Here is a 24098-nt window from a genome sequence, read left to right as displayed (position 1 = left end):
GGATACTTGTTCAGAGCATCCACTGGTCCTGTCTGCCAGACTTCCAGGAATATGCAAGTAATACCTCAGAGTATTGCAGTGGGGACAGGAGAAGATGAAGGGGAGTGACCTTAAACTCACAAAAGGCAGGTTTAGATTAGATATTAGGCAGAAATTCTTTGAGGGTGGTGAGGCCCTGTCACAGGTTGCCCAGAGAAGCTGTGGCTGCCCCTGGATCCCTGGAAGTGTCCAAGGCCAGGTTGGAGGGGGCTTGGAGCAACCTGGGTTAGTGGAAGGTGTCCCTGCCCATGACAGGGGGTGGAACTGGATGGTCTTTAAGATCCCTTCCAACCAAACCATTCCATGATTCTGTGTTGGTGTAATTAGTGAATTAGTTGAATTCTCCCTTGTACTCTTGAAGGGCTGAGTTTACAGGAATGATGGTAATAAAGTCAAACCAACACTCACTTGCCAGCTCCTGTTGGCTTCAGGCACCTGGGAGCGTTCAGAGCATCCACAGATAGGACCCCAGTCACAGGAGGACACCAGTGCTGGCAGGCACAGACTTTATCCTTCACCCTCTTAGAGCTCATATTTAAAGATATGACACCAGTGCAACTCCCAGCTCCGTGTTTGGCTTTCTTCTTCCCCTCCTGTTTTGTAGCAGGAGGTGATGGTTGCTGCTGCTGCCACTTCTTCCTCCCACTCAAACCTTAACTGCTCAAATCTGAGCGAAATAAAAAGTCCAATTTAAATGCAGTGCATCTAGGGTTTTTTCCTAGATTTTGAACTGTAAACCTTCTGTGATCTTTAAATTTAAATACAGATACACTCAGTGTGAGGCAACTGGTCTTTTCCCTCGTGACCCACTTGCCCCGCTGACCTCATCCACTTCTGGAGTGCCCAACCTCTTTTGAAATCTTAAAAGATGGTACAGGAAAGTTTATTACTGCCTTTAAAATGGCCTCATGGCTGAACATGGGGCATTTTACACTGGGCTGAGCTCCAACCCAAATCTGAGCAGTTAAGTAGGAAGATGAAGCTGGGATCTTCTCCATGCTGTTAAGTATGTCACAGCTATCCAGCTGACGCCACCTTTGGGGCTTCCTTAGTGCCAGGGGACGTGCCACCTTTGCCCAGATGTTTTCCTCAACCTGGTCCCAGCCTTGATTTTTTGGAAGGTCCTGGTACACATGCAGGAAAGGAGGGGGAGGGCCATGGCAGTGTACAGAGGAACCGAGCCCTGAGCGGTCGCCCCGTCCCGGTGACACTTGTTTTCGCTGCATGGCCTGGCCACCAAAGCTGTGTTTGTTTGATCTTGACATCTGCACTCTGCAGGAAACAGTGGGGAGCCAGCTGAGGAAAACAAAGCCAGCTCATGTTGTTGGAGGGAGCGTGAGCACACGCCAGGCTGGAGAAAGGCTTGGGTCCAGCCAGGGCACCACCGGCTCTGCTGCTCTCTCTGAATGCTGGCAACGAGGTCCACTGAGCTCTCCTATAAAAACAAACTAGAAATGTGCAGGAATCAAATCCTTTGTAGCAAGTTCGTGGTGCAGGATGAAGGCCTTCACTGGCCAGCTTGGCATGTTCCCATGGCTTTAATTAAAATACAAGAATAAAGCAAAGACACAGAATTATAGAATTTCCTGAGCTGGAAGGGACCCATCAGGATCATCCAGTCCAGCTCCTGGCCCTGCACAGGACACCCCAACAACCCCACCATGTGCCTGAGAGTGTTGTCCAAACACTTTTGGAACTCTTACAGGTTTGGTGCTGTGACCACTGGCCTGGGTCAGATTTTTCCTCTATCCAGGATGGACTGGAGCAATCCTGCCTGGTTTGGAAGTGAGGGTACAGACTGAATTGCATCCTCAGAGGTAGCATGCAATGATGTACTCAAGCTGAACACAGGGCACCAAAGATCAGCCCTAGATATATTATTACCATATAGACTAGTGTGGGAGATTGAGAAGATCCATAAGACCCAAACCAAAGTCACTTGTTTCTTGTTTGTTCCAGTTCAGATCTAAATACAGAGGTGTAAAAATAGGCTTTGTGTAGTTCCTGGGTTGTGTGAGCTGTTGGGTTCTCAGATGCTCAGTAACTGTGGATGTCTCTAGGCCTCAGTAACCCTTAGTCAGTTGTGATGGTGAACAGGCTTTTCATCCTGGCCAGCTGCTAATTCCCAGGAAATGCTTCCACAATCACAGCATCCGTTGATGCTCAGAGCTGGAAAGTACAAATCCTCCAACAACCCATCCTGTGCCAGTGTGTGAGTCAGGGCAGTGGTGAGGCCTCAGTTTACCTGTTTGCAGAGCAGTGGTGGGTGTCCTACCAGGGCTGGACACAGCTGTGAGGATGGAGGGAGGAAATGAGAGCAGAGCCTCTTCCGTAGCACGGGATGTGGAACATGCAAACCTTCCACAGGGCTTTTAAATCCCTCCAGGGGTGGGGACTGCCCCCTGCCCTGGGCAGCTGTACCAGGGCTGGACAGCCCTTTCCATGGAGAAATTTTCCCAATATCCAACCTAAACCTCCCCTGGCACAGCTTGAGGCCCTTCCCTCTCCTCCTGTCCCTTGTTCCCTGGGAGCAGAGCACGATACCCCCCCAGCTCCCCCCCTCCTGTCAGGGAGTTGCAGAACCAGAAGGTCCCCCCTGAGCCTCCTTTTCTCCAGGCTGAGCTCCCCCAGCTGCCTCAGCTGCTCCTGCTGCTCCAAACCCTTCCCCAACTCCTTCCCTGGACACACTCCAGTCCCTCAATGTCTTGTGAGGGCCCCAAACCTGCCCCAGGATGGGGGTGTGACCCCGCTAGTGGAGGTTGGAATGAGATTGCTCCTTACTTGAGGGGTCCTTTCTCCTGCTTTAGAGGTCATCTTCTCCCTTCTGGCTGCTGTTGGTGCAAACTGAGTGGTTAAATTTTGAACTGTAAACCTTCTGTGATCTTTAAATTTAAATACAGACATACTGAGTGTGAGGCAACTGGTCTTTTCCCTCATGACCTACGTGCCCTGCTGACCCCATCCACTTGTGAAGTGCCCAGACTCCTTTTTAACTCTTAAAACATGGTACAAGAAAGATTATTACTGCATTTAAAGTGTCATCATGGGGTATTTTACACTGGGCTGAACTCCAGACCAGCAGTAACACAAACTGTGCTTTAGCCAGACTCAAAGTGGTTGCAAAATACCAATCTCGCTTCGCAAGAGCATTCAAAGTTTGTTTTCCTCGTTTTCAAATATTGTAATTACAGTTTGTCTTCCCTTCTTTCACTGTTGCTGCTGCAGGTAGAAAACCTGAGGTGCTTGGGGCTTTCAGAGCTTTGATTATTATTTGGAGATGGGGGAAAATGTTATAGAAGGAGCATTATAGGCTAAGCTTCGGGTTGTTGTATTGTTGCCTAAAGGGGATGGTTTTGTCCTAAACTTTTGAGTTTCCTTATGAGAGGTTTGAAAGGGGTATTTTGGCTAAAACAAAGGCAGAGGGACTGCAAAGCTCTGGTGTGGTGGTTTCCATTCTCCTGTATCTTCCCATGGTATGGGGAGAGTGGGTGCTGTGTGTTGCCATCTGAACACATATCCTGGGAGTGCTGAGGCTGCAGAGCCCAACTCCCATCTTCTAGGTTTACTTTCTCCCTGTAACTCTTCAAACTGTTGTTCCCCAAAGAAGTGAAATGATCCCAAAACCATATTTATACACTTGGAGCTGGAAAATACCATAGAAACAGGGGCATAACTAAATGCTCAAGAGCAAGAGTATCTTTACAACTGCTGATTACTCATATAAAAGCCTCTGAGCTAACCTCAGACATTTATGGACAGTTCCAGGGACTTTGCTGGGGGTTTTGCTTGTACAGGTTCACTTCGTGTTGCTCTGTAATTCTGTTTCAATTTGCAGTGTAAATTTAAATGTTCTGCCAGGTTTTGCATATCATCAACACTTATCTTTAAAATTTGGATTAGCTTTGGAGGAAAAGTAATTACTGTACCCTTTATAATATACTGAAGGATCAGTGCAGCCTGGCTGCTCTTGGTGTGTTCAGAGAGCTCTGATGGAATTTGCTCAGCAGGATGCTGAAAGTAGGTGTCTGTATATAAATATATATATTTCAGAGCAGCGATTCCAGTGTTGGGAACAAAACCACACAAATAATTAGCACTGGAAGTCCTTATGGTTGAAACATGTTGCTGTGTAGATTAATTCAACTTTTACCTGTTAAAATAAGTGAAAAAAAATCCATTTGTGAAGCACTGGCTTTGTAAGAGAAGCAATTCTGGTTTCTTTTCACTGCTTTGAGACGTAGAGCTGTAAACCTGATGAAGCATAACGTTAATACTGCATGATCAAGCAAGAAAGAACCACTTTATTTTACTTGCTTTGGTTGTCACAACCCTATCCTAATGCTTGCCTGTTGGTTGTTTGTACAGTTTTTAAGAAATATTACTACTATGGGAGCAAAGGAGACAATTACTTGGGAAAAGAAGGAGCTGATGCTATTTCAAGCCTCGGCATCAATACCACCTTCTTGATGAATTCATCAGTGAGCAGATCCATGTCCCTAGAGAATCAGACATGCACTCATGGTGTGCATTATGGACGTGAAACTGCCGTCCTTAGTCTCATGTTGATGTTGGGTACCCTTTGGCTTGGCCATACGCTCTATCAGTTTAAGAAAAGGTGAGTTGCTTCAGCCTTGGAGCTCAGACTGCTGATTATTTCATGTTACCTGTTGCTTAGATCTTAATCCTGTAACCCCCGAACTCTTCCGTTAACGATGGTGGAAGCCAAAGCCGGAGATGACACTCGGGGACCACCTGGAAAATGTCACCAGAGAACACAGTGTTCACTCACTGGCCTCGCAAACGACTTTCTAAAAACCTTTGGGTGAACCATGTAATTCACGTTGGGATCCCTGTAACTCCCTCCAAACAGGCGTTGAACTGTTTTGGTGGGCAGAAAATCCCTGGTGGTGCTGGAAGGTCTATTGGAATGTTCTCCTGGGAGATAAATGCCCAGCTCTAATTTGGGTTTTACTCCAATTCTCTTAAAGTTTTTCATTTGAAATGCAGTAAGCAATTAAAGTAAAGTGGAAATGACACACAAATGGGTGCTTGGAGGACTTTTTTTTCCAGCTTGCAGCTTAGTTCTTTGTTTCTTGGTGTTTTGCTTATGCTTTCATCAACCTTCGAAGGCTGTAGATTCCAGAGGACTAAAGGCTGAATTAGACCAGTTCTTCACTCCATGTGTCTCTTTAAAATTGCAAGATGGGACTGAATTTTCACTTGTTAGAGCATTAATGCTGTCTGGATTGATTGAGTGATTGTCAATCCATGTGGTGTTGATGGAGTTCTTCTGTCTTTCCATTGCAGCCCCTATTTGCACGCGAGAGTCCGTGAGATTCTGTCCGACTGTGCCTTACCCATTTCAGTCCTGACTTTCTCTGTTGTGGGTTCCTGCATCTTCAAGGAAATCGAAAGTAAGTTCTATTTTTGTTATGAAAAAAAGAAGTGAAATCCTAGAGGGGTTTTGCCAAAAAATAGCAAAGTTCTTCAGTATAATTTCACAAACCCTGCGTGTACCTCCCACCACTCCAAGAGCTCTGATTTCCTCACTATGAGATTTCTTTCATTTAAAACCCAAATCAAACAAGGCTGAGTCAAGTTTTTTCTCCAGAAAAATTATCCAAATGTATCTTTTCAATGAACCTAAAGTGTGTATGTCTTACAATAAGGAGGATCAACACTTTCTGGCAGAGTAATTACGAGGCAGGGAAGGGTTGTTGCCAGTCATACCACCATAGAATTGATGGTTCCAATCTGTCCTCTCTGTCTCTAGTTTAGATTTTCCCAGTTTAGGCAAAATGGTGCAGAGCATCTGGGCAGTTCTAAGCTACATAAGGAAATCTAAAAATGAGACACCATTCATTGGCCAGATAGATCAACTTTTCCATATCAGGAAGCGATAATGGGGACAGGAATTGCATTGTCCTGCAGTGACGTGAGTGGGTGATGTGAGGAAATGTATGGAAACAAATAAGAAATGGCTTTTTGTTTTTTCTGTGATGGCCATTCCATCCAGTTGGATTGTAAAATGGTGTGTGACCATGTGTGATTTATCCCCAGTCGTGGATTGCTTCCAATGGCAGGAAAGTTGGGGCATTTTATACTAAAATGGCTTGTTGGGTATGAGGAAGTTTTCAAATGCCTGAGTTGATTAGCTGCTAGTTAGAAATAAGGTTTTCTAATCTAAAACCACTTTGCATCTGTGGAAAACAAGTTTCCCTCTTTTGTTTTGCTCAACCACATGTAATGCCTCGCTAGAACTAGCAGTGATCTGTCAAATCAGGAAGGCAGCCAAGTTCTGAGTGGATGGAGGAAAAACATAAACCAAAACAGCCAGATGGAGCCGTCTTCCATGGCCTTCTGGCTCCCACATGCCAGAGCATCACGCATGGTTGGCTGCACTGGCTCCCAGGAGTTTGTGGTGCGGGTAAAACACGGAGTCTGCGCAGATGGTTGGACGAGAATGTGCCTCCTAACGTCATTCCCGTCCTCTTTCCAGTGTCCAGTTTCAAGTACGACACATCTGACAGCTTGTTCGTGCTGGCCCCTGTGCAGTCCCTGTCCATCGGGTCGGTGATGAGCGCCATGGGCCTGGGCTTCCTCCTGTCCATGCTCTTCTTCATCGAGCAGAACATCGTCGCCTCGCTCACCAACGCCCCGGAGAACAGGTAACACGTGGGGCTGGGGCCGGCGCTGCTCACCCAGAGCTTGTCCCAGCATCACAAAATGTGTTTTTAAGAACTCCTGTTGGCACAGATGAAAGTAACTCTGCTGCTTGACTCCTCCCCATCCCCAGAGCCCAGCGTTGTGGCAGTGAGCCAAAAACTCAAAGCATCCGTGAGCTCAGCACCTCAGCCCGTTTCTTCTTTACCTTCTGCTCATCACCATTCTCTTTCTCCCCCCCCTAAAAGTCTCAAGGTGTTTTTCAGGAAGAGTTTTGGGAGGCAAGGTGTGGTGTGGTGAATGTTAAGTAGGTATTTTGCATGGGTTGAGGTCTGTGGATGTACCTCTGGGTATTTAGGGAGTGTCTGACACGTGTGGACACTTGCACTGCCCTTGCAGCACAGAGAATTTGTTGAAAATGAGAAGTCAATGACCTACATAAGTGTTGTAGGAGCCGAGCATCAGAAGTGTCTGGAGCTGTTAGCTCCCAACTGAAAAAGGTGGAAGTGGAATAAAACAGTATGTCCTATGTCTGATAAGTCTTAATTTGTGTGCGAACTTGAGACGTTGCTATTAAAATATTCCCTCTGATGTTTTTTGTGCCAGCTGCAGTCAGATATGATATCAAGAATGATAGTGTATGAGTTTTTTTCCAGGGAAACTACCATGTCTCCAAGGATTTTTTGCTAATGTAGTGTGTGGGAGGGTTCTCTCCTTGCATAATATACATTAGCATTCTCCATGTTGTACTGGAGTCACACAATCTTAGGGGAGAGGAGACAAGCTCCAATTCAGTTACACTAATTTAGTTCCCTTTGACCACTTCTTATCTCCATTATATCCCTTTAAGTGTTGCATAAATCTGTATGTAAGTGGGTCATCTCTTGGCTAATATGAATTTCTTCTAAACTTTTGGTATTTTCCACTGGAGTGTCCTTAAGCAATGTGAAATATTGTGTGGAGTTGTTCAGGGTGTTTTTCAGAATGCCTCCTTACAGGGCTGAGCTGATGCTGGTCCAGTGTTGGGGCAGGGGTTTTTAGAGATGGAAAAACTAGGACTTGACCCTTTCTATTTGTTGGTGCCATCAGAGAATAAAATACTGTTGTCTGTACCAGCCAAATGGAGAATGTGCTCTTGGTGTCTTATCAGATGTAGTTGTTTCCTTTTGTAGAAAAAAAAGACAGGGAAAAGATGATGTTTGCCTGAAAGTACCTGGTGTGTTTTGCTGAACAACAATCAGAGCAGGTGTAAAGAACAGTCCAAGGAATACTGGGCTGTTTGAGCAGTGTGAAGATAACCAAGAATAAGACATCCAGATCTTTGTTGAGATAGACAATCTCAGAGAAGCTTATCCATGGCTCAGAGCAGGTGTACACCACACACAGTGCTGGGTCTAGTGTCCTGTAGATCATCATAGGGTGGTTTGGCATGGAAGGGACCTTAAAGATCATCTACTTCCAACCCTCCACTTCCAGCACCTTCCACTAGACCAGGTTGCTTAGAACTCCATCCAGCATGGTCTTGAACACTTCCAGGGATGGGGCAGCCACAGTTTCTCTGGGCAACCTGTGCCAGGGCCTCACCACCCTCACAGTAAAGAATTTCTTCCTGATATCTAATCTTAACCTGCTCTCTATCAGGTTGAAGCCATTCCCCTTTGTCCTGTCACTCCAGACCCTTGTAAATACTCTCTCTCCATCTTTCCTGTCGGCTCCCTTCAGGCACTGGAAGGCCACAATGAGGTTGACCCCAAAGCCTTCTCTTTTCCAGGCTGAACATTCCCAGTTCTCTCAGCCTTTTATCACAACAGAGGTGCTCCATCCCTCTAGTCATCTTGGTGGCCTCCTCTGGCCTCTCTCCAACAGGTTGTTGTATAACCTTTGTACTTGGAGCCCTCTGTAAAGGGCAGACAGGACAATGACACAATAACCCTGGGGATGCTGAGGGTGCCTTTGCTCTGAGAAAGCAGCACGTGAGCTGGAGCTGTGGTTTCAAAGCAGGAAGCGTGTTTACAATCCCACCCTTCCTGCCAGCACCTTCCAGCTCAGAGGCACTGCAGTGTGGACATCTACCTGACCTGGTCACCTCGTGGCCTCCTCTGTCACTGGAGGTGAGCACTCCCAGTGAGATCAGTCCTTTTGTTCCAAAACTGAACCCCACCCAAGATTTCTGCTGCCCAGACAAAGGCATCTGCTGCTCTTTGAGGTAGATATTGGCCACAGATCTCCATGTGCTGGGTCAGATCTACCAGCTCCACACACCTCATGTCATAGAGTATCTTAGATGGCTCCAAGTCTGTGCTTAGATGTTCAACTGAGCTTGTTTAGGTGGCATTAAGGCACCTAAATCGTGCTGCCTTTCCAGCTGATGATGCCCAGAGAGCAATTCAGCTGAACTCTGTTATTGTGTGAGGATGGCTGGGCAGAAACACAGCCTTAGACCTTTCAGTTGGGTATTAAACTCTGAATCCTTCCCCAGCCTTCCTTCTGAACTTTACTTGTAATATCTGAGCAGCTGGCAGCAGATGGGAATCTTCAGGAAAGGGGCAGACCTTGCAAAAAATGGCAAGGTTAAATTAGATGTGAGTTCAGTGTTGGTGCTGCTCTGAGCATAGCCACCTTCCTTGATGGAATCATTTAAGGCCAGATTGGATGGAGTTTGGAGCAACCGGGTCTAGTGGAAGGTGTCCCTGCCCTTGGAGCTGGATGATCTTTAAGGTTCCTTCCAACCCAAACCATTCTGTGATCCATTCCATGATTCTGTGACTACCAAGGAGGAGCTGAAGTTTAATGCATTCTGTCCCATTTTCTTATCATGCAGTAGCAATTACATAATTAGGGGATTACTGCAGCATCTCAAGCACGTGTCCTGCTCATGGGGAAGGAGGGAGATCAGGGTTAGAAACAAGACAGATGAGAAACTTCGGTGTCAGTAGTTTGTCAGTCAGTGCCGAGGATTTTAACCGCTCCCTCCATGGACTCTGCTAACAAATATAAACGTGGATTTTTCACTGCTATATGTGCAGGAACAAAATGCTGATGAAATTTTCATGGGCTGTTATTTTAGTGGGCTGCCTTTCTGCTCAGGGTTGTCCTTCCCAGCTGACGACTGCTTTGGGAGCAAACTATCCCATTAGCCTTCACATAACTCAGGAGGTGCGAGATCACTGCGTGTGTGGAAGAGCGCTTGAGTGACTCGAATGTTTTCATGTGAGCTCAGGCTCGGCCTGTGATGTTTGCACCTGGTCTAACTGTCAACAAAATCCTCCTTTCAGGCTGGTGAAGGGCACAGCTTATCACTGGGACCTCCTGCTCGTCGCGCTGATCAACACGGGGCTGTCCGTGTTCGGCCTGCCCTGGATCCACGCGGCCTTCCCGCACTCCCCGATGCACGTCCGGGCCCTGGCCTACGTGGAGGAGAGGGTGGAGAGCGGGCACATCTATGAGACGTAAGTAGGAACTGTGGGGACGTCTTGGATCTCTTTTGGTTTCACTTGTGGTTTCCCAGCCCTTTGGGAGCAGTGGGTTGCGTGGTTGTGGAGTTTTCTGTCATCTTGAAGACTCGCGAGGGGTGGAAGTGCAGGGAGGATGCTCCAAAAGAAGTCACCTCAGCCAGCACCCTGCAGGAACTCCACCCACTCCAGTGCAAATTCTCCTCTGGAAGGGTCAGCCAAGGCCTTTTTTGGTTTTGTCCTTGTGGGAAGCTCAGGAGATGCTTAGGGCCGGGTCTTTCCAGATGTGTCCACCACAAAGAATCCAGGCTGATTCACTGCCTCAGACCTGCCTGGTGCTTATTACAAAGGGTGAGAAAAATGCACCATTATTTCAGAGCTCCCATAACATCCTCCACCGCATTTTGGGAAGGCAAAATGTTTAAATTCTCTTGGTTTTAAGCAAAAGCAAATGTGAAGCCAGGCCTGGGCCACAGCTTTCTATTTAAGACCAACTTTTTTGCTGTTCTGAGTTGAGCAACAGATTCTTATCAGAGACTTATAAAAAAAAATAAATTAAAAACCTATTTCTCATGAAACCTGCTCCAGAGTAGAGATTGTCTGGCCTGTTTGATCTCAGTGCGTTACAGCTGAGTGCTTTTACCACAGAAGTGGTAATTTCCACTCACATGCCATTAGTTTTAATTATCCTGCCTTGGTTTCATTTTCTGAGTTGCCACTTATCAGAAGTGAGGGTAAGTGGTCATTTACTTTGGGGGATGGGGTGTGTCTGTCTTGATTCCAGCCTCGCCTTCACGCTGTTCTTGGTGCCAGCTGGCCCAGCCCAACCAGGCACAGCTGCTTTTTGGGTCAGGGATGGACAGATTTCACCTTCCACATCTGGAAACTGCTGGGTCCTGCTGCTTCCTGCAACTCTTTTACAGATCTTTCCTGGGGGATCAGTCCCTTGGGCTTGCATTCTCATTAGTATGTGTTGCTATCACGACTATATCACAGAACCACAGAATATCCTGAGCTGGGAGGGACCCACAAGGACCATCCAGTCCAACTCCTGGCCCTGCACAGACACCCCAGAAATCCCACCCTGTCCCTGAGAGTGTTGTCCAAACCCTCCTGGAGCTCTGGCAGGTTAGGGTCCACGAATATAGTAAATGGTAAACCCTTTTAAAAAAAAAAAATCAACTTTGAAATTTGAGTTCTGTAGGGTTTTAATCCGTGCCTTTGCTCCTTGTGTCCATGATCTGCTCTGGAATGCCTCTACTCTCCATTTCTTTGAGAGCTGTACAATTTACACTTTGCAAGCCACATACCAACCCTCCCTCCTTGTCTCCTGTTGCCAGTTTTAATACCTGGTGTCTTTTTCCCTGTGTTTTCACTGTCTTAATTCTGCATTCTGGCTTCTCCTTGACAAAGTCAAGTCCCCTGTCTGAATTAAGGACTAATTCCTGTCCTTGTCCTCTCCTCCTTCACCCAGCTGCCCAAAAAAGAGCATCAGAGAGGCCGCTCTGTGATTATCCTGGGAGGGCTGAGGGATGCCCTGACCTCACTGAGGGTGTTCCCTCACAGCCAAGCTCCTCTCTGCTGGAGGCAAATCGGTGCTGTGAGCTGAATATTGGGAGTGAAGAAGGGAATGAGGATTTCCTAGTGCTTTGAACTCCCTTTGAGACCAAAGCTTTTTGTTCTCTGCAAAGCACTGAGCTATAACAGGAGACTCCAAGCAATGTAGTCATCCTTTTTTTTTTCCCTTCCCCCCCCCCCCTTCAGCCAGCTCTGCTGCAAGAGGAACAAAATGAAGCTCAATTAGAAAATCAGCTCTGTCTCCCTTGGCAGGCTCCTTTCCTGCACTCAAATCAAAGCTCTCACAGGATGATGATACAAACAAGAATAAAGATCAGCCACAATGAAAGCAAAATTTTCTTCTCCCTTGTAGAGGAATGATTTGAGTTTCCTGTGTCAATCTGCAAACAGGCACTCGTTACTCACATAGAGAAGTTGGGGAATGGCTAATCCCATCCCAGCCATATTTAAGGGATTTTGAGGAAATGAGCCTGGATTATACTCTTTAATCTCCATTAATTACTTTATTTCCATCGCAGCACAGGCTTTCTGGAGCTGTTTCCTCAGGGCCAAACCAGACTTTGAACACATGGAAATCAGGATTTCTTCTGTTCACTTAATGTGACTGTGATGTCCTCACCCTGGAAATGAGAAAAGTGTTAGAATTAACAGAAGGCAAATTTAAGGCTGGGAACATCAGCTTTAAAGATGTCATGTTTGGTTAATTATGAGCAATTTTAACTGTGTTCTTATAAAATATTCCAAACTAATAAGTGGCATTAGCAGGAGCTGGCAGGAGTCGTTGCAGTACATCTTCTGTGTGATCAGTGCTGTGATTGCTGCATCCCCAGGAGAGGACTGTAGAAAATTCCCTGAGCTTCAAGAATCTGTTCCCAAAGGGCTGCTGCTCTGAGCAGTTCTGCACTTGCAGCTGGTTGAAATGTGGTGCCTTCAGAGCTCGTTTTGCTCCTGAGCTCTCTCATTTGCATGACTTCACTTGCAGACTTGTGTGTGCCTGCAGGTCGTGAGCAGTCACTTGGATGGGTCAGATCTTTGCCTGAAATAGCAGAAATCCTTCCTCTCTAGGTTCCCTGATGATGAGGCCTGGGAAGCTCTTGCTCTGCCTGGATGAGGCTGATTGAGTTAGTGGATCCTTTAAGCCCTGCTTCACTGGGCCACTTGAGTGGTTCTGGTAGCTCTGAAGTTGTCTGACCACTCCTTGTCAGATTGAAAGTTACACTTTAAGTTCTGATGCTCTCCATGACTTCTGTTCTGTGATGATCCAGACCTGGAGGCAATGGGAAAGATGCCAAACTATATCCACTTAGGTGTTGTCCCAGTTCTAGCAGAGCTGGAAAGAGTGAAGTTCTACTCTCCCTCAGCTTTTCCAGGAAGGGGCAGGGACCCCTTGATGCAGGAGACCTGCAAGAGGATCCAAACAAAGTTTGTTTGGAAGGAGTAAAGCTGTGGTTCCTGCTGTTTAAACCTGTTTAAAGGTCACTTAAAGGTTAACACCTCTGTGCATCCTGTCCTGGTAATCCTGGATAATGTGTATGATCTGCCCCATTACTCACTGAAGAATGCCAGTGTTGTCCTCAGGACTCTGTGTACTGTTTGTGGTGTCTGTTGTTCCTCAGGTCTCATGACTGATGGTGTTAATTCTGCCTTGTTATCCAAATCCTCAGAGCAACCTTTAGGCTGCTCCCTTTCCCTCCCTGTCCAAATACGGATGTGGAAAGGCTCCTTCATCCCCACAGCTTCATTATGCTCCTTGAATGGATGAACAGATTTGAAGCTCAACCTGACCTTACTCATAAGCAAAACTTTCAAATTTAGTATTTGAATAGTTCACTGGGGAGCAAACATCTTAATATTGAAATAATTCACTGGGGAGCAATCTTCTTTAGGACAGGAGGGATTGTGAAGTCCCAACAGTGCCTCTGTAGAGGAGGGAGGTGTGTTTTGATACATCTGTGTTAATCCTCAAAGAGGTTTATGTACAGGGTTAATTCAGAATGTGAGGGGTCTCATCCAGGGAATGAGGTCACTAAATGGCATCAAAACACCATTTTTTCCCTGGTAATAGTGGGATTTACTCACTGGCTTATCCACTGCATTGGTGGATTTATCTTCTTGAAAAAAAAAAAAAGTTAAGAATCCTCTTTTTCTCTGTCAAGTGCTCTTGACAGATGAGGCGTTTCTTTCCTCCTGTTGTCTCTGGTAATTTTTTTCAAACCAGGAGATGCTCACAGGTTTAGTTGAAGTGAAAGGAAGACAAAGCAACCTGCCCTGGAGCAGGTTCTGAAAGCTGTTCCATGCTTTCCTGTCAGAAAAAAAAAAAAAAAGAAATCAATCTGTGGCCTGTCAGCTCTGGAAAATTTGCATTAATTAATTACATGTTTTGCATGGTAATCAGCAATTTGCAGCACAACACAACTGCTGTTGCCCACAGGAGAGCTGAGTCTCTACATGGTGCTCTCAACATTCCCTTCCATGTAAACAGGGAGATCCTCGAATCCATCAAAACTGCTGACTCGCTGTCAGGAGAGTGCAGATGTTCTTTTCTTTTTTTTTTTTTTTTTTTTTTACAAGAGGTTCATTAGTTCCTGGAGAGGCCAATGAGTTTTCTTTGGGATAGAAGCCAGTTGCATATGCACTGGGTAAACCCAGGGAAGGATTACTGCCCAGAAAGAGGATTCTTGCCTGGTTTGTTTTGGTTTGCGTTTTGTTTAGTTTTTGGTTTTGGTTTTGGTTTGTTTGGGTTTTTTTGCATTGTGCTGAGCAGGACCAGTTCAGAGGGCAGTTTAGTTCAGGGATAGGATCTGTGGAGCTTTGCAGAAGGTGAATTTGGCGTTTTTCCAGCTGCTCTGCTTGAGCTGTGGATGAAGTACCTGGCCTGGATCCAGCAAGGCTCTGCCTCCTCGGTGTCAGAAGTGCTGATCTCAGTGTGGTGGAGATGAGCTTCCCTTTCCCGAGTGGCACGTGTCCTACATGGAGCAGGGATAAACTTTCCAGGGTTCTGGGGTATTATCCTACTCCCCTAATCCCTGTCTTCTTGCTCCCAGGATCGTGAGCGTGAAGGAGACCCGGCTGACGAGTCTGGTGGCAAATTTCTTGGTTGGGCTGTCGCTGCTGCTCCTGCCTTTCCCTCTCCAGTGGATCCCAAAGCCGGTCCTCTACGGCCTCTTCCTCTACATTGCCTTGACCTCCATTGATGGGAACCAGCTCTTCGAGAGGGTGGCTCTGCTGCTCAAGGAACAGGTACATGGAATGGGACACCACAGCTGGAAGCTGTGCTCCAAACCTGAGCACACCACCGTACAAACTTGTGGGGTGTTTGGGAGTTTTCAAACCCCCACTGTGATGTTTTGTCAGCTGCAGAGTATGTGCATTTAAAAAAATAATGTAAAATATTTAAAGCATAACATCAGGAAACGGTGATCTTTTGATTTCCCCCACAAAGCTTCAGGCAGGTAATTTTTTTTGCTGTATTTTTCACTTTCATTTTGTATGAAATGCCACAAGAGAGGAGTTTAAACTCAAAACGAAATGACTCGCATTACTGAAACCTGTCTGATGTGGGGTGAAAACAAACCTGGGAGATACGTTTTCAAGCCCTCTCTATTACAGGTGCTAAAAAGGTGTTGGTTTTCAGTGTAGGAGGTACCTGGAGCAAGTCTCCAGCTCATCTTCTCTTATGTAACAAGGGTCAAGGGCTTAATAAGCCCAACGTTTGGCTCTGCATCTCTGCTAATCTATCTTGATCTCTAATATTACATCCCAGAGGTTAAAACTGTGCAAGTTGGGTAAAGATTACATTTGTCATGTCAATTTTTGAATGAGGGTTGAACAGCTCCTGAGGTATGTGACTTATTACTTCTGGTTTCACTGTGAATTACGTGTGGAATTTTCCAAGCTTTGGTTTGGAAAATTAAGAAGTATTCTTGAATATGGAGATCTCCCCTTTCTCTGGAAGCCTTTTAATGAGTCATGGCACAATCTGAAACCCATGGAATCTGTACCAGTGCCAGCAGACAGTCGCTCATACTCTTCATTGATGTATAGACAGTGAGTCAAAGCCTGTGCTCAGACATGAGCAAGGAACTGTCAAAAGAAAACCACCATATTTAGCCTATTTATGTCATTTTTTCCCCCCCTTTATTCCTCAAAAATGATTAGCTTGTAGGAGTGGAGAAAAGTACTGCAGTCTGAACACAGCCCCTTCCTGCACCTCCCTGATCTCAACTCCTGGTCTTCCCCTAGTGGGGTTCAGCCAAGAGGTGGGAGCACCAGGGGCAAGGATAGAGCCTTGTGAAGGGTATAAAATCACGAGGAGCTGGGTTGTAGGTGGAGAAACCATCCAGCAGTGACAGCACCTGGGTGCATCTGCTCCCCATCACCCCCTGCACTCCCCACAGGCCCTTCAGATGCTGCTGCAGGGCCCTGACAGTACTCCTCAGGGCAATCTCATTACTGCACTTATCAAGATATTACATTGCACTCCAGATGCTCCCAAAGGCTCTCTTGGCTGCGTGGTGTCTTTCCCTCTCCTGGTTCCCAGTGCTCAGTCATCCTCTGAGTGCTGCTGCCAATGCTGTGGTTTGAGGCGCTTGGTTTAACCCTCTGAATCCCACATCGAGCTGTTGAACCTGTTAAGGACCCTGATGTTGTGCAGTGTGTGTGCAAATCTGTGACTCCCCTAAAACCCTGGCATCCCAAATCCCACACCACATCTTCCCATCACAATTCCAGGTCTCTGGGTGTCTGATGTGTGGCTCTTCCCTCCCCAGACCGCGTATCCTCCAACCCATTACATCCGCAGAGTGCCCCAGAGGAAGATCCACTATTTCACCGGCCTGCAGGTCCTGCAGCTCCTCATCCTCTGTGGGTTTGGGATGTCACCGCTGCCCTACATGAAGATGATCTTCCCACTCATCATGATAGGGATGATCCCCATCAGGTACGAACCTTGTCTGCCTTTTTCTTTTTTTTTTTTTCCTTTCTTGTCTCTTCCATGTTTTTTGTCTTCAGGTTTGGACTGCTGGAAGTCCAGGGAGAGGAGAAACTGTTGGAGCTGGGCCTGTTTGGTCTGGAGAGGAGACTGAGAGAGGATCTCATCAATCCATACTAATGTCTCCAAGGGGTGTCAGGCAATGGTCCCAGACCCCTTTTGGTGGTGCCCAGAACATTAAGGAGCAGTGGCCATGATCTAAAACACAAGAAGTTCCACCTCAACATGAGGAAGAACTTCTTTATGTTGAGGGTGGCAGAGCACTGGAACACCTGCCCTGGGAGGATGTGGAATGTCCCTCTCTGGAGACATTCCAAACCTACCTGGACACATCCCTGCGTCACCTGCTCCAAGTGACCCTGCCTTGGCAAGGGGGTTGGACTGGATGATCTCCAGAGGTCCCTTCCAAGCCCAACTATTCTGTGACTGCAGTCTGAGTGGTTCAGAAGTACTTCCCAGACTACCCAGCTCCTGGCAGTGGGTGGTGGTGACCTCCTTCTCACCAACTGCTCGGGCTTGAGGAGGAATCGTGCAGAGAGCCTGTGGTTTCACTGCTGCTGGGAGTCATTCCAAGGGTTCTGGGCTGGCAGGTGCTGCTCTTCCAGCTGCCCAAGAGGCAGAAACTCTCCTTTTAATGCCTGATCTTCGTGAGAAGCTTCAATCTGAGCCTTCCCTCTAAGTGATATTTGATAATGTTCCTCATGGCTTTGCAATTTGATTTCCTCAGGCCAGTGCTCAGAGCAGAGCTGGAAACTTCTCCTAAGAGGAGTCCTTATCTCTTATTTGGTGCTGGGATGACTTTGCAGACTTCCTGCGCTGCTCAGAGCCACTGCCAATGATCAGTCAGGTCAAACTGGCCACGTTTAGTCTTAAAATGATCTTTAGAAGTGGAAGGGCACCACAATATCTTGAGTCTGGAGAGAGAATTGTTGAGAAATTTAACTAACTTCTTCCTCAATGTTCATTAGCAGTGACTGCCCATCATTCTCCAGTTAAATCATTCATGCTCTCAATCCTTTGGATATAATGAGAAGCCATAATAAGATCTTGGAAGGAGCAGATCTGTTTCCAGTCCATTTGATTATTTTTAGGCCAGCCTGGCATCCAGTGATATCTGGTTGACTTTGAGCTTGCAGTCTCAGAGATCTTCTCTCTGATCTCAAAGTTCAGGGCTATCAATGTGATAATCTCCAAAGGCAGCTGTTGTGGTGTTTTCCTTGGCTGGTAAATGTGGGTCCAGTTCTTCCTAAAACAAAAGCAAATGTCAAAGCTACCATGGCTTTCAACAGGATCAGGTTAGAGCTGCTTGGACCAGGTTTTTAAAGATAAACAGTCTTGGAAAACACTGAAGTCATTGTTTCTGTGGCAGGGATGTCTCACCTGCCCTTCACATTGGTGTTACTTTGGGTGAGTGGATCAGTGGCTGGTAAATACTCCAACTCTTTGCAGTGCTGGGGGATCGACTCTGGTGGGAATTGGAAGTTTCCATACAAGGAATGTCAGTACAGAAAAGAAAATGTGGGACACTTTTTGCTAAATAGTCAATTCTTGGACATAGTATAACAAACTAAATTAGTGTGGAGAGAATTCTCTGTCGAAGAACCTGATTTTGTAATAAGAGTGGGATAATGCAGTGGTGAAAATATATTTTCTTTTGAGTAAATAAGATACTGCCACCTCATACTCTCTCTCATTTCTCTTTCCAGAGCAGTTCTTTCCTAGGAGCTGGATAACCAGCCCTGCTGCTCAGGGGAAAATGCTGCTACCTGGCACAGCCCAGAAATTTACCCTTGGCTTTCCTCCCACTCGTTTCTTCTGCCTTCATGTAGTTTCTGTGGCCTCCAGCCAAGAAGGCAGCACCATGATCCATGAGCTCTGTAGTTAATGACTTTTTTCCAAGGATTTGGCACTCTAAATAGATGAGACAGAGTGGAAGAAATTAAATATATTTTCCTTTTTCATTTTTTTTTTAAGAAGTGGAGGGAGGAAGAGGAGATGGGACATCAGCCAGGGGTCAAAGTCAAGAATCAAACACAAATGAGTGAGGTGTGACTTGGTGTCCCATCCAGAACACCAGCCATGTCTCAAAGCCCCATTTCCACCTGTCCAACAGCATTAGACACATGATTTGCATTGCCAGTGGTGAGGGACCACTGGTGTGCTCTTAATGTGAGAGATAATGAGAAGCCATTGAAATCCATTATTGCAGTGGAAGAAAATGTGATCTCTGGGTATCCCCAGTTCCTGGCTTTCATCCAGAACTTTAGGATGACTAGTTTTTGGTTGCTGAGAGAAGGATCATCTTCTTTCCAAGCATTCTGTGATGCTCATCTCGTCCTCCCATGACTGTCAAGCATTTCACTTCATGATGGGTCTATTTGAGGAGATTCTGGTACTTCTCAGCAGTAGCTGATGTTTGGGATCTCTTGCACAGCTATTTAAGTCCCAAACTGGGCTTTCTGGTGCTTTGTGCCTTATTTTAACAGCTGAGGAACAACTCCCTTGTTAAACAAGGGAAAGTGTCACACTAAATATGCAGGAGGATTTAATGAAAGCAGCTCCAGAGCGTATTGTTAGAGCACCACACCTTTGTCACCCAAATACATCAATCCTTGAGGATGTTCTTGCAAACAAATTTTAAAAAGCCTAAAAGTAAGGGAATCACTGTCTCCACGATCCAATGGAGAATCCAGTCTCCAGATTGGGATGGAGTCTTACCAGCAGCTGGAGGAATGCAAGTCATGGCTCTTCTTGTTTTCTTGCCACGGTCACGAGTCTTGCTGATACATGTGGTGCTTCTCTGAAGACCAAAGCTTCTGGTTTATCTTTTAAAGCTTCATTGTGGTGACAGCTGCAAGGAGTGACTTGGGGTACTCAGAGAACCTTTGTGGGCAGCTCTTTGAGCCAGCAAGTGATGAAAAAAAGTAGAAATTGGAAATAAATGGGGATTCGTGGCAAAGCAAGGCATCTGTTTGCAAACTGGAGGCAGCAGGAAGGCACTACGAGCACAAACCAGGAGTGTAGATTTGCATGGGGTGGTACAATTTTGGCATCTTCAAGACTTTGTGGTGACAGAGCACTTTGGGAAAGCTGCTTCTCTCCTGTGAGGCTGAAGAGGTTCCCTTTGCTTGTCAGCTGAAAGGAGAAGGCTCCTTCCAGAAGGAACTTAGCACTGTTGTTCCTGTCAGTGCTGTATTTGCTTACAGGATTGGTTGTTTTTGCTGTCCCCCATTTGTCCCCTTCAGCTGGGAGAGAATCTCATGGACAAACTCGACCGGGGGAGTCTTGGGGCGGACAAAAAAATGCTCCGTGGCTCCAAACAAGCACTAACCTTAGTTCTCTGTTTCAACCCTAGGTATAACCTGCTCCCAAGGATCATCGAAGCCAAGTACTTGGATGCTATGGATGCAGAGCACTAAAGGGGGTCCTCCCCCCAAAGGACAGCCCATTTGGAGTGGGAACAGGCGGCTTTTCCGAGGCACAGGACAATCTAATGCACTTCTTTCCTTCACCACTTTCTCTCTGCTCTAACGTGGCAGCACACACCTGTCAGAGACCAAGGGAATGCTGGAGTGTCCCAAACCAGCCTTGGACTTGGGAGGACGATGCTCTTTGGAGCTGTGAGGCGAGCAAGCTTTGTGGAAAATGCTACTTCCCACATCCCAAAGCCGGGAACCCCAAAGATCAGCATGTCTGTACGGTTGGAGCATGGATTCAGAGTTGTTCCCTTCTTTCAGGGTGGGGGGAATTCTCTCTTTGTGTTTTTATGCACCGCATCCTATTCTTCCCAAACACTAAGGACACCAACTGACCCTTCTTTTGCAGAATGACAGCCTTGTCCTGGCCTTTGAGTTCGATTTTCCCGTGCATCCAGTATTCCCAAATGGGTTTTCAGGGTGGGATGGCCTCGTGCTAAACCACTGATGGCAGGAGAGGTTTCTGACCACTCTTCAAGATTAGTGGGTGTTTGGAAACAGCTGTAACATGTATTGATACAATCCCCAGCTTTGGATGAATATTTAATTCCTACAAAAGAGCTTGGAAACATCCAGAGGTTGGGCTCTCATGGCGATGTTGATGAAACCACAGCTGGGTCTGAGATATTTGGGAATTATTTTGGATTTTCTACCATTCCTTCTCAGTAATCAAACCCAGAATTGTAGTTTTGCACAGCTGCAGCATTTTTTTTTTCTTGCACCCAGAGTCAGATACTGGTCCCAGGGCAGTTGTGTTATGGTTGCATATACATATGTACAGGAGTGCCTATGTGTACATATATACATATGGATTTGTGTATATATTTTGCATAGATATACAGATAGGCCTGATTCTTTCCAAATATCCAAAGTGTTTTGTGCAGTCAGTGTTTCCCATGATTGCACTTGTTCTCTGCTTCAGTGCTGCTTTTTCTCATTTTGAGATATGGTCACTTTTTTTTTTCCCCTTTGGAAGCTGCTCAGTTACTGTTTTTGTTCATGTGTTGCTTTATTCAAGGTGTTCCTTTGCTTCCTTCTTCCTGTGGCTTGAGGCCTTCATCGTTCTGTCCTGATGCTCCAACATGTGAATTTTACCTTTAATTTCCATGTACAGAATGCAATGAAAAGTTTTCCTCTCTCGCCTAATCAATATTTGTTGGTCATTTCACTGTTTCTGTTTTGTAGCTGATCTCCAGTTTTCCCCCGTCACTCTTAGGTGTTATATTATATTTCTGGATGAATTGAACTTCTGCTGTCTTTTATAAGTTCAGTTTATTTAATTTTGCTCGTACTATGGTCAGGTTTGGGGTTTATTTCTTTTTTTGGAGTACTGTGAAACAAGCTGCCCTTTGGTTCAGAGCTTTGCCCCTTGCTGCACCTCAGAGGTCACAGGTGGAGCGTTCAGAAAGTGGTGGGCCTTGATAATGACCTTTCAAAGCAGTAGAAACGAGGGAGGGAGAGCAACAGAAAACGAAATGCAAATATGTCAGCACAGAGAAGTGTTTCTTACTAGTTGCTTGCCCGGTAAATGGTGTAGAGTTTTTATCAGTGGGGGGTTCCTCCCACCCCACCCTCTGCACGATGAGGGGGACCAGCCCTGTAGTGAGGGAGGGTGTAAAGCTGTGCTGAAACTAAGCCAGGCTCAAACCACTGAAGATTTGGTGTGTTTGCACTAAATTCAGGGGGTGTTTAACCTTTTTGTAGCACTCAAGCACGTGTGTTAAAAACCAATTTTTTTTGTTTCCTTACCAAACCCTTCTTCTTTTGTATTGATCCTTGATGGAGGAGGGCAGTGTTGGGATGTTCCCAAGAGCGTGGCCATGGTTTATGTATCCCTGAGGAATCCCAGGGGAAGGCCCTGACCTCAGCAAGCAAAACAACACTGTGTGATTCTAAAACCACGACCTTCATGTGGCACCAGTCTAATCTGCTGAGGAGTCCCGGGGTCAGGGTGGCCACCCCAGTGCATCAAAGCAGGTCGTTTGGCTTTCAGTCCCCCTCAGAGGGAGCAGGGGGAGCTCAGGCTGTGTCTGAGCAGGACCAGGACAGCAGGAATAAACCTGTGTGTGGTTTCTGACCGCTTTTCCCGGTATTTCCTGGCTTTTGAGTCACTTCTGGGCTGAGATCACGGGTAGCTGTTACCAAGGCCTGTGTGTAGGAACAGGATTGTGGAGGTGGTGAGAGTGTGTCTGATCTCCAGTCAGCAGAAGGGAGGGCAGGTGACAGCCAACAGCTCAGGACCTGTTGTGAGACAGGGAGTGCAAAGGCCTGATGAGGCTGAAATAACATGTTTTTCCCACAGATGTCAAAAGATTTAACCAAAGCTGCAATCAGAAGTGTCATCCTGTGGTGGAGTAAAGCTGTAAAACACACGTGCCCTGGGGGTGAATTTGTGGTGTCTCTGCTCTCTGCAGGGAAAAGTCACCTTGTGGGGTGGTTTAAATCCTATTTTGGATGCTAGAGCTGGAGAAAGGAGGGGATGTGCCCAAGGGAATGTGGCTTTGGTCCTCTTTGAGGAAGAACAGAGGCTCTGGGTGGGATTTCCACCAGCACAGAGCCACAGTGGGGTGAACTGGCCTGCAGGTCTTGCCAGAGGAAATAGTTTTGAGATGTACCCTCCACTCCCCACTTAAAGGACCAAAACCACCCTCATTAAAGCCTCTTTGAAAACACCAATTTCAGATGGGGTCAGATGTTGCTGAGATAATGTAAAATGCAGGTAGCAGGGAGGGTTAAATATCCATCACAACTCTTGTTTATATCCTTTATTTTGCTTTACCAGTGTGACTTCAGTGTTTGTGTTTTCTTTGTAGCATCAGTAGGATTCTGTTTTGCAGGGTTTTCATTCTACAGGGGCCAAAACAGGAAAAAAAAATGAAAGTCAACTGATGGGAAATCAGCACAATTTGGGGGGGGGGGGAAGTTGTGCTGGCTTAGACTGGTTGAACATTTGGACCCATTTCTCCAATATATGGGTAGAAGGGAGATGTATGGAGGCCTCTTGTCTCCTGAGGGTTTGTCATGATCCTGCAGAGGATTATTTTTATTTTTCATGCCTTTTCTCTTCTCGTTTGCTTCTGGTTTTGCTGACTCAAGTGCAGGCGTTTCCAGGAAGTGGGCTGACCAGGGAAGGAGGGTTTGTTCAGAGTTGATTGAACACTTTAATACTTCTGTGAAGGTTGAGACAATTAGAATGTAAAAGAAGATTTATTATAAGCTCTTTATATACGCACAATGCTCTGTGTAACTGTTGCCAAAGAACTGGGTTTGAGAGATGAGCTACTGGGAGAGTCCACGGTGTTCACCTGGGACCACAAGGTAGGGAAAAGCTGCTGGAATGAGTGGATTTGTGGAAGTTACTTTTTGACAGCTGCCAAAACGATCAGAAACTGGGGAGAGAATAAAATTCTGCTCTCAAACGTGTGGTTTTTGATCCTTGCGTTGAATGTAGGAGCGAGAATGAGCTTGACAATTAAAGTTGGATTTATACCTGAATAGTTTCCTTGGTCTGAGACTTATTTTGTTGCCTTCAAAAATAATCTCGACGTGCTTTGTATGGAAATGGATGTGTTTCTCCATGTAAATTAAGGGAAGTTGGTGAAAACATGGAGTGCTGAACAAGCAGGGCAGCACTTTCGGGATTGCTTAGGAAGCGAATCTGACAACTCCACCAGCAACAACCCCCAGACTCCCAGGAGTCAACATGTGAAGCTGTTAATAAATGTCAGGCTCTGCTTGGATGTGCATCAGTGCCTTGCTGTGAAGGGATGGGGATGGAGTGAAGGAATTCAGCTGGTTTCCTCCAGAGCTGCTGAAATGCTCCAAGGTGAGCCCCAACAACTGGGACGTGACCCCTCTTCCCAATGACCTGTGAGAACTGGGATGCTCTGAATAGAGATC

General features: G+C 46.3%; 1 protein-coding gene across 5 annotated transcripts in view; it reads left to right on the top strand.

Moving 5' to 3' along the window:
• SLC4A11 (solute carrier family 4 member 11) overlaps positions 1-23693 on the top strand; it is a 99001-nt gene extending 75308 nt beyond the window's left edge. For 4 of the 5 annotated variants that reach the window (XM_027660516.1, XM_027660519.1, XM_027660518.1 and 1 more), the window contains 7 exons: positions 4405-4654; positions 5347-5453; positions 6539-6707; positions 9978-10151; positions 14777-14972; positions 16502-16671; positions 20078-20141. In XM_027660516.1, the coding sequence (XP_027516317.1) occupies positions 4405-4654; positions 5347-5453; positions 6539-6707; positions 9978-10151; positions 14777-14972; positions 16502-16671; positions 20078-20141 (1130 nt within the window). Of the gene's footprint in view, positions 1-4404; positions 4655-5346; positions 5454-6538; positions 6708-9977; positions 10152-14776; positions 14973-16501; positions 16672-20077 lie in introns of all 5 variants that reach the window. The other variant, XM_027660515.1, reaches the window with a different exon arrangement.
• The last annotated feature ends 405 nt before the right edge of the window (positions 23694-24098 follow it).

The sequence above is a fragment of the Corapipo altera genome, unplaced genomic scaffold (genome assembly GCF_003945725.1).
Source record: "Corapipo altera isolate COAL_440 unplaced genomic scaffold, ASM394572v1 295, whole genome shotgun sequence".
Taxonomy (NCBI): domain Eukaryota; kingdom Metazoa; phylum Chordata; class Aves; order Passeriformes; family Pipridae; genus Corapipo; species Corapipo altera.
The sequence above is the reverse complement of the archived record's forward strand: the minus strand, read 5'-3'. Positions and strand labels throughout refer to the sequence as shown.